This window comes from Ovis aries, chromosome 1 (assembly GCF_016772045.2).
Source record: "Ovis aries strain OAR_USU_Benz2616 breed Rambouillet chromosome 1, ARS-UI_Ramb_v3.0, whole genome shotgun sequence".
Lineage (NCBI taxonomy): Eukaryota > Metazoa > Chordata > Mammalia > Artiodactyla > Bovidae > Ovis > Ovis aries.
The window spans coordinates 101,723,698-101,734,184 of NC_056054.1; the positions used below are offsets into that span (position 1 = coordinate 101,723,698).

Here is a 10,487-nt window from a genome sequence, read left to right on the forward strand (position 1 = left end):
TTGTTCTCATTTGCATTCCACCAACAACATTTGAAAAGGATTTTGGTAAGTATAGTATTGCCAAATTGCCTTCCACAGAAGTTTTACCAGTTTCCTCTGCCATCAGCAAGCTTATACAGCCTGTTATAAAACTTTTGGATTTTTGACAATCTGATAGTGTAAATGGCATCTCACTGTAATTTTAATTTTCATTTCTCTTATAAGGTTGAGCATCTCTTAGTATGTTTAAGTGGCAATTATATTTTTCTGTAAATTGTCTGTTCATATACTTTGGATATCTGATGAGGGTAGGATAAAAGCTTCCCAGGTGGCACTAGTGGCAAAGAACCCCTCTGCCAGTGTAGGATAGGTAAGAGGTGTGAGTTGATCCCTGGGTTCAGGAAGATCCCCCGATCCCCCAGAGAACAGAATGGTTACCCACTCCAGTATTGTTGCCTGGAGAATTCCATGGACAGAGGAACTTGGGTGGGCTACAGTCCATAGGGCCGTAATGAGTTGGACACAACTGAGGTGACTTAGCACACAAAACAAAATTGGATCTCTATTGCACACCTTAACACCAAAATAAATTCCAGGTGAACTAAATACTTACATATAAAAAAGGACATTTTAAAAGTATTTAAAGAAAACATAGGGTGATTTTTAAATAAGCTTAGATAGTAGGAGGCTTTTCTAAATATGATGTGAAACCTAGAAGTTATCAAAGAAAATGCTGACAAATTCAGATCCATAAAAATTAAAAAAAATTGCATAACAAAAAAAGTCACAATAAAAAGAAGACGACATAGGACAAATTGGGATTGGGTGAATTGAGATTTCTTTATTCTTATCTCCAGTTCTAGAGAGTCCATTTTATTTCCTTGACGAGTATTCTGAACAAGGTGTAGGTGGCAGCAGGTGAAACTAGTTAAAGTGTGGGTGGCCCAGAATTCAGTGGGCAGCTGTTTCTACTCTGCAAGGCAAAGCAGGGAAGTAGAATGTAGCTAGAGGGCTGGACAGGGAAGGATTCTCAACACAGTAATTCCAGAGCCTGCTGCTTACAGAGTTCCCTTCTTGGACAACATGCAAACCATTCAAATGATGCTCCATCTGAGGTTTTGGAAACCAACACAGTGGCTCTGCCCATTGTAGGATTTGCCCCATCACTCAAGGGTCTTCACCAGAAAGCAGCAACTGGGAGCATGGGTCTTAGTATTAGAAATTATGCTAGTGCTACTCTTCTGTCTTTAAGTCAGATTAATGAGTTGTGGCAGGCGTCCTAGGAGAGAGACACTCTCCTCAGCCTCTGGCCACCGCCATCCAGCTCGAAGTCTTCCTCCTTAATCCCCCTTTACAAAGCAGTCTGGAGGAAGAGGATTCAGGAGTTCCTTATTTCACACACTCTCCAGCCTGTATCACCACCACACTGACTTCTTAGAGCAAAAGTCCTACCCAAAGCCTCCTGCATCTCGCTGAGAGATGGATGCTGCAGGGAGAATGGTGGCAGGGAGGGCAGCAGAGCAGCTGGAGGCAACAGTATGTTTTCTTATAGGATCTGTCCTATCACTTGCTCTTACTTATGCAATTAGCTACTTCACACCATAGCCCTTCCTAGCCTTTACTCTTTGCCTCTAATGGACCTGGAGAGCACAGGCAGCCTAAGCCTTCACCTTTCTCCTGCCACCTGAGGCTTCTCCCAGCAGAGGTTCTCTAAGCATTTCTGTCCATTGCGTACACCGGGTATTCTCACAGGGGTCTGTAACTCTCAAAGTTAAGGATCATTGCCTTGCAGCATGCTCTTCTTTTGAATTAGGGAAACAGCCCAGCAAAGGACGTAGGGAAATTAGAGTATCTCAGGAACCAAAATAGGGAGTGTGGAAGTGCTGCCAGAATGTCTGTGGGTCCAGATTTCTCTCAGCTTAGATGAGATCGTGTCTGAAATGAAAGAGAGGAGGGGTAGAGAGAGGATTGGGCAGGATGATCTCAGGAAGGTTCTCTAAAGCAGGAGTAGGCAGGTGAATAGAGCTGAATTCTTCTTGAGAGTAAAGCAGTTCACCAATCATCCCACCATCCTGGAAATTCCTGAGCCGCCTCTCTATAACCTAAGAAGTTGTTAAGGTTAGAACTCTGAAAAGCACCTATGAAATCTGAAGCCTCCATTTTTAATCACAAGAGGCTATGTTGCTGGCATCCAGGCATTTCATCTGATTTCTGGAATTTCTGCTTCTTTCTGCTGGTCCCTGGGGCAGAGGCAAGGGCATTGGGAGAGGAGACTGAGAAAAAAAGATTAAAAACCAACAACTGATCCTCTGCTTCCTGAATCAGGTGCATTAGAGTTACTGAGAGAAGGTGAGGATCAACAACTGACCTCAGTTTTCCTTAAGAGTTGGTCAGAGTAGGTGGGGCGGAGGATGTCCCCTGGATTTTACCTTTCTCACAGGTCAGTTCCTGCAGCAGAGAGACCCTGGGGAAGCGGGTAATGAGAGCAGACAGTGACTGGAGCTGTACGACAGTGTCGTGGAAAGCATTTGGCTTTTGAGTCAGACAGCCCTAAGTTCAGAAACAGCTCCCTTACTAATTAGCTCTGTGTACTTGAGCATGTTACTTAATCTACTTGACCTTTAGTTCCATCAGCCAAGATTCCCTATCTTATAGGGTTGATGTGAGGATTAAATTAGAAATCCTACATATAACCGCTGACATAAAATAAGTGTTATTTCTTTTCTATCTCCACGGCTGTCACCCCAGGGGAGAGCTGGCATTGGATTGCTTGTGATGTGGACCATAACATTCCTACACATACACACATACCACTTGCCCAGGTCTTTGGTTGTCGTCACACACTTGTCCACACACAGACACATACCACCCCAGCCCCCCAGCTAAAGCAGCCTTTCCAGACAGGTGAGGTAAGCAGTTGACTTACTGATTATGGTACAAGCTGTGGTACAAGTGCTCATCCCAGTAACCTTGTTACAGTAATTAGTGTCGCTTATTGAAGGTGTTCTGGAAAGGCTGTATCAGGAGAGCAAGGGGTGGTAGTGGGGGTGGGGGAGCCCCACAGGCATTTCCTCTGGGTTGAATGTGTTTTTTTGGGGGGATAGTTTTCTCACCTGTGCTGGGGAGGCCCTAGTCTACACCTAGAGTTATAACATCTGGAGCTGTGTTATCTAATACAGTAGCCACTGGCTACATGTAGCTATTGAACACTCGAAAGATAGCTGGTGTGACTGAGGAGTGGGATTGAAAATTTGTTTCATTTCAGTTAATTTAAGTGTTAAAACCAATATTTAGTTATGGAAAACTTTTTTTGGCTACACCTACATGCGGAATCTTAGTTCCCTAACCAGGGATTGGAACCATGCACCCCTACAGGGGAAGCACAGAGTCTTAACCACTGGCCTACCAGGGAAGTCCCTAGAAGACTTTTAATATAGTTGGAACAACTTGGATGTATGAGTTGATTTTTTCAACAGTGAATTTTATGAAACCTAAATACAGATCAGGTATTTCTGGCGAAAATTTAGTTACCAAATTGGAATGTGCCGTAAGTGTAAAGGATATACTAAGTTTCAAAGGCCTAGTATGAAGAAGTAATGTGAAATATCTCATCACTCATTTTTATATTGATAACATGTTGAAATGATCAAAGTTTGGGTACACTGGGTTAAATAAACTATAGTCTTAAAATTAATTGTATCTGTTGCTTTTTTTTTTTCTTTTCAATGTGATACCAGAAAATTTGAAATCACCTAAGTGACTCACGGGATTTCCCTGGTAGCTCAACTGGTAAAGAATCCACCTGCAATGCGGGAGACCTGGGTTCAATCCCTGGGTTGGGAAGATCCCCTGGAGGAGGACATGGCAACCCACTCCAGTATTCTTGTCTGGAGAATACCCATGGACATAGCAGCCTGCGGGGCTACAGTCCCTGGGGTTGAAAAGAGATGGACATGACTGAGTGACTAAGCACAGCACTGCACAAGTGGCTCTCAGTCTGTCTCTCCTGGGCTGCTCTGGAGGCCATGGGGCGCAGGCAGCAGCAGCTCCTGATCTAGACACACGTCGTCTGTTCCACACTGCCTCAGGGAGGGGGTGCTTCCCAGAGCAGATTTCCCAGAACCGCAGTGCTGCTTCTGCCCTTTTCTGCTTTGCAGTGTGCACAATTGAAACGAGAACTTCTGGCACCTATCCCCCAAGTCCCAGTCTAACAAGCAGCTGGTAGAAGATTTTGGAGATGGGGGAAGAGGGACGTGCCCCAGGGGAACCTTTCTGGTGTCTTACAACCTGGAGAGGAGAGGTTGCTGCAAGGCTAAGAGAGCTGTCTGTGCATGGTGGAGGGCAGGGTTGGAGGCTCCAGGGTACTCAAGATTGCCTGATTCCCCAGCCTCACTCTCCAAACTGCTGGGTTTCACAGTCACCTCTGCGTCCTCTCCACCCCACCCCCACATTCCCACCTCGGCCCCACTGAAGAGTTTGCCTTCTGGTGAAGTCTGGCTGCCTTCATACAGCACCAGCTTCTCTCACCTGTCAGGGATAGTTTGGGCTGGGGGTCTTCTAATGAGTAGAGTCTCCCCAGAGCAAGGACTATGACTTCAGGAATGGCTTGGAACCCGATGATGCTTGTGGATTGTTGGGTGAGGCATGGGTGGGGGCCCAGAAGATGGAGGGGAACTGAGGATGCTGTGCAGATGCTGCTGCAGAGAGAGAGAGGGAGGGAGAAAGAGAGGCTCCCCGGGACCTCGTGACTCTCCACTTCTCGGTCCCTCCTCCCAGCTCCTTTCCTCTCCTTTCACTCCTCCCCTTCCTATGATGCTGAGGCTGCTTCTACTTCTCTTGAGCTCTCAGCATCTCCACTTTTTCTGACACTGCTTTGCCCTCTCTTTGAAGCACACTCAGAGGCAGTCAGCATCTTCTCCTCCCACTCCACCTCAGCATCTGGGGTCTCCATAAGGACAGCGGAAAGGCATGTAGTTCCTGCTGCTCCTTCTTCCCTCCACTTTTTTCACTAGAGCTCGCAGTGCCCCTCCCACCTTGCTCCTCCAAACCTAGTCCTGTTGTGTTCTGGGTCTCTCTCCTTTGACAGCTGCAGATTCTCGTTCTGTGGAGGTTCTCTTGCTTTCCACCAAGGGCACTAGGGCTCTGCACAACAGGAACAGTCGGGAGATTGAACCAGAATGAGAAAGAAAGGGGAGGAGCTGGGTGTCCTGGGTTGGAATTTTTGCAGAGGGATCCTTTGGAAGGCAGAGACTCCTCCAACTCTGGAAATGGAGCACACAGAGGAAAGGGCTGACATGGAAATGGCCTGGGGGTGCTGATCTTTTCAGGCTTGGCGGCAACGCTTTGCATAGACCTTTGGCTGTCAGGCTCGTTAGATTCAGGCAAGGTCATTGTTACAGGCTTAACAGGCAGGCAGAGGGGCGGGAAGCGGGATTCTGACAGAAAGAAGGGGCGGAAAAGACTGAAGTAAAGAAAACTGAGCCATCACATTTAGTTGTGGCTGCCACTGTCTTGGCCTTTAGATAGCAGGTTTAATGATGTGGCAGCAGCTTTAATGATATGATGGGGGTGGGGGGCTCATGCAGACCCCGTGCCAGTGTGTAGTCTGTGCCCCTCCCCCCAATCCCCAGTACCCCGTCACATCCTCTTCTCTCTAGCTTGAGGTCATTGGCCCTAGTTCCTTGTGCCTAGAGAGGGGATAGAGCAGCGGGAGGGAGAGAGGGACACCACCTGGGTAAGGAGCAGACTCTAAGAAGCAGTTGCACTTTCCAGCCCCACCCCTGAAGTAGCCTTATCACTGTGGTTGGCAATTGGCGTTGGTTATTCAGGGTATGTGTAAGTGTGTGTGGAGTTTAGGCTGGCAGACTGGAGGGTTATAGGTCCTGCTTTGTATGTGGTGTGCGGGGAGGGCTGGGCTGACTGCAGGATCTACACCTTCCGTTTCCTGGGACTCTCAGGGAGGAGATGACAATGCTATCCTTAAACTGCAAAAGCCTGAGGAGACAGGCTATGAGGAGGCAGCATCTGCTGCTGGCGTGGTGTGGCAGAAAGTGGGGAAAATCTGGGCCGTTTGGGATGAATGTCCAGTCCAAGCAGCCTTGGTTCTCTCCCACTGTGGTATCTGAAGCTGGCCTAGATGAGGCCCCACTGTGGAAGGAAAGGTCAGAAGAGCTTGGCAGTGACCCGGTTACCCCCAGAGTTCTTATCTCCAGAGGTCCGAGGTGCCACAAAGTCGAAGGTCACGTGATGTTTGACCCGGCCTTTGCCTTTGCTCCAAAGGGCGATGAGGCCAAAACAGAGGGTCACCGAGGTGAGGAAGGGGAGGAAGCCAACCGCCAGCACCATAGCTATACCTTTGCTGTCCAAGAAGAATGGCCCTGGGATCCCTGGCGAGGTGATGTTGGGGTCAGAGAGAGTGCCATTTGGTGGTTCAACTTGGATCACTTCCAGCCAGGTCCTCAGGGAGTCATTCCCTGCCACGTTGCTGACCACACAGACATAGGCCCCTCTATCCCGGAGTTGCACAGAGCGGATCTCCAGCGTCCCATCCTGTAGGACCCTCACTCTCCCAGCCTTCCCCAGCCGAACCCCCTGAGGCCTCATCCAGGAGACAGTGGGGGCTGGGTCCCCATCTCCAGAGCAGGAGAAAACGGCATGCCCCCCCTCCTCGGCCATGACCCAGCGCGGCCCGGATTTTCGGATCAGGGCTGGTCGGCAGGTGAAGTGCCCTGGAGGTAGGATGTCTGAAAACTCCCTCAAGCTCTTCCCCTGGACGTGCTGGGGGCCAGCACAGGCAGGTGGGGTGGAGCCAAAGTCCAGGCGGCGGCGGAGCCTGAGCAGCCAGAGGAGGCGGCAGTCGCAGGTCAGGGGGTTACCTGACAGCCTCAGGGTGACCAGTTTGTCTGGAGAAGGGAAGGCTGTTTCCTCCAGTGTCTGAAGGGCGTTGTCTGCCACATCCAGGAGGTGGAAGGCCGTCAAGCCATGGAAGGCGTGGGCCGCGATGGAGGTAAGGCAGGCACCCGACAGTCGGAGCTCCTGGAGCCGCACCAGGGAACTGAGCCTGCGGGCTGGGATGGCTGAGATGGGGTTCCGAGAAAGATCCAAGGCCCTGAGGAAGCTCAGGTGGTGCAGTGCTTGGAAGGGCACCGAGCTCAGGTTGCAGTGGGTGATGGCCAGGGTGCTGAGATTGAGCCCGCCCAGGCTCCCTGGCTCCAGAGCCTCCAGAGCTGGCCAGTGGCGGATCTCCAGCTCCCTTAGCTGCCCCAGCCCCCGCAGCGCCCCCGCTGGCAGCCTCCCGATGTCCAGTTCTCGGAGCCTTAGGGCCCCCAGTGCTGGAAGGCGGGCCAGGGCTGGGCCAGGCACAGTGCTGAGGTTGCAGCGCTCCAGGGTGAGGGTGCTCAGTTTGGCCAGCCCAGCAAAGGCTCCCGGAGCCACAAACACCAGGTGGTTGTCCCCAACCTCCAGCTGCTGGAGGCTGCCTAGCTCCCTGAAAGCGCCATCAAGGAAGAGGACGATCTGGTTGAGGCGAAGGTCCAGCAGTGTGAGGGAAGACAGGCCCGCGAAGACCCCAGGCCCCATGATTCGCAGCCGGTTGCCCTGCAGCCTCAGGGTGAGTAGGCTGCGCAGGCCGTGGAAGGCCCCTGGCTCCAGGGTGGACAGCTGGTTGTAGCTCAGGTCCAGTTCCCGGAGCTGGCCCAGGCGGGACAGCATTCCCTGCTGAAGCCCCCATAGGCGGTTTCCACTCAGGTCCAGGAGCTCAGTGTCTAGCGGGAGTCCCCCCGGGACAGCCTCCAGTCGTCGGTGGGCGCAAAGCACTGCCTGGGGTTGGGAGGTGCAGTCACACACAGCAGGGCAGTTGCCACTGCTTCCCATTGCCGGCAGGAGGAGCAGGAGAAAGACGGGGGGCCATGGGGGCGAGGCTTGCTTTGGAGCTGTGGCCACAGCCATGCCCTCTTTGCTCCTGGAACAGAGGATGACATGGCCCTTTTTGGAAAGTGGCTCAGATGATGGGTACTATGGATTTCCCTGAGCCTCCGTAGAGGAGAGGGATTGAGCTACCTGTCCTAGTGTGGCCGGGTAGTGTGCAGTACGCTCCCTGGAGACTCCTCTCTGGGGACTCTCTGCTCCCCTCCACCACCCCTGGGTAACAGGCCGAGTGCTTACTAGCTCTTGGAACCCTAGCCCAGTGGGGAAGATTTTATGGGAACAGGACAGAAAGAAGCAGGGAAGTAACTTTTGAGTTACCCTCTGTCTCAGAGATCCAGAAATACCCAGGTCCCTTCTCTCGAGAGCTGCTCTCCTAGTCTCTGCCCTGTCCCTCTCTGCCCACCCTTCTCTCATTCATCTGCCCACAGCTTTGTCTAAGGCTTATGGGGGTCATACCCCTGGATCCTGATCAGAGAGAGGCCTCACCTTGACTAAGTCATCCAAGCCTGGGAAGCATGTGGGCCTCAATTCGGCCCCCCAAGCTCCACTCACTGCCTCTCTGCCTTCCTCCAGCCTGGCCCAGGGCCCGAGGCCCCAGACTAACATGAGGCAATCTCCCCAGAACGCCTTATGGATGACAGCCAAGCTACACATTAAATGTGGCAGAGGATGCAGGGCACACGTGAATCCCTCACCAGAGCCCCAAGGGCAGCCCACCTCCTCTGTAGATGACATTGGGTATAAGGGACCCAAGAGAGGCCGAGCATTGTTTGCTTGGTCCTCAGACTTAGGCTTCTCTCATGCCCCTCTGTGGTGTTTTGATTCAAACCCCGTGTGGGAGTCTGAGAGAGATCTCTTGTTGCCTTTGGCCTCTGCCGCCTGAGAAAGGCACAAGAGACACACTGGGAGCCAAGGAGGCCCAGACGAGTGAGGAGGGACAGTGTCTGACCAGATACTGTGGTGGGAGTAAGCAGGCCCTTGGCTGGCATAGGAGATCTCGGCACAGGCTGTGTGCCCAGTCTGTCAACTTAAAGTAAGTTTCTGGGTGCCAGGTGCCTGGGAAAAATTAGGAAGATGGTGACTGTGATGACCACTGGCGGCTGAATGAGGTGACAGAGGAGAGAAGATGCCATGGACCCGCCCTGTTCAATGACCACTGGGACCCCAAGAGAGGGGAAGTACTGGAATTGGTAAGAGATGGCTGCAGAGACAGGGCGAGAGTGAATTAATGCTCCCTGGGAGGCAGGATGCCTGGGTTTCTTTCTAGAGGCAGATCCCAGTCACTTTTGACCTTTCAGACTTCTGACTTTCTGGGCCCTATGAGGTCAGCTTTCTACCACATGGGCCATTTTCTCCCAGGTGGGACTTAGGAAAGACAGTTTAGGAGTTAGTGTGATTTTTTTTCCCCCTTTATTTCCCACGCTATCCCCCCTTCCACAAGGATCATTCAGGTGGCTACCCTACAGCTATTTCAGAGGACCACAGTAGTTCAGGAAAGAGGAAAGAGGCCGAAAGAGCAAGGGACGTGGGACACTGTTCTGAGGCTTGGGCATGAGAAAGAATGGCCCAGCTGGGGCTACTGAGCAGGCTCCTCTGTTCCCTATCCCAAACTAACAGGTATGGATGGCATGCTAAGAATTCTCCAGGGAGCAATGTCCCAGCTTCCCTCATCCCTGGCCTCCCTCCCCCAGTGCCTGTCCTGGGTAGTCCACCTGACAGCTAGCTCTTTATCACTACTGCTGCAGTTCCTGCTCTTCCTTCTTTCCTGCATTCAGCAAAAGTGCGGTGAAGCGTGTAACCCAGCTTTCCCCCTTCCCACTCTTGTGAGCATCTTCTTAGTCTCCAGAGCCTGCCAGCCAGGGGCTGGCAGGTCCGGCCCCATTCTCTTTAAAGGTAGCTAATGTAATCACAAGCTTCCTTTGCTAAGCTCCGTGGGTATGGGACTGGCTCCCAGCCACTTTGCAGGAAGAGATAGGTGTCAGAACCACTTCTTTCTCTCCTCATGTGGGCTGGGGTCCAGGGGCATCACCCTCAAGAAGTAGGGGTCTTTCTTCTTGTCTCTGTGTGCCAGTCCAGGGACACATTTGATACTGGACAGCCTCTTTAAAGCAGACCTGAGTGAAGCATGGGGAACTACACCGGGGGCAGGGGGGCTCCTGGAGGAAAGATCTCTGGAATATCCACACTGACTGCAAAATAATCCTTCCCAGAAGTAGAGCGCCTGGGAAATGGAGGGAGAGCTCCTTGGAGTCCTTTTGCCCAGGGGCACCTGGGACATCTTACTTTTCCCATTAAAGTCCTAAAGGGCCAAGATCAATGGTGGGCTGGGGGCAGAGTGGGCACAAACCCTCTAGCCCTTGTGGGTCTGGCCTTGTCTCTGAGCATGTTATGGAGAAGGGCAGCTGCAGCTCCAGGACAGGAGGTGGGGGCACTTACCGGAGAAGCCGGAGGGTGGCATCAAGTTGGGCACCGCATCTGTCCAGGGCTGGGGGCCCGTCCCATTCAAGCTGCCCCTCGGCCCGCACCTCCCCGTGTGCCTCACTCCCCGCCTGCCCGCCTGCCCGCCTGCCCGCCTGCCGGGC

The 10,487-nt window shown here is 52.1% G+C and overlaps 1 protein-coding gene across 1 annotated transcript; it reads right to left on the reverse strand.

Annotated features, from left to right (window-relative positions):
- Positions 1-800: 800 nt before the first annotated feature.
- Positions 801-10,476, reverse strand: LINGO4 (leucine rich repeat and Ig domain containing 4). The gene has a single exon (XM_012181300.5). The coding sequence runs from the start codon at positions 7,924-7,926 to the stop codon at positions 6,142-6,144; it is 1,785 nt and encodes a 594-aa protein (XP_012036690.2). The 5' UTR covers positions 7,927-10,476; the 3' UTR covers positions 801-6,141.
- Positions 10,477-10,487: the final 11 nt, after the last annotated feature.

What these genes read in the sequence shown, in the direction of transcription:
- LINGO4 (XM_012181300.5), bottom strand. Translation starts at nt 7,926, where the DNA reads ATGGCTGTGGCCACAGCTCCAAAGCAAGCCTCGCCCCCATGGCCCCCC.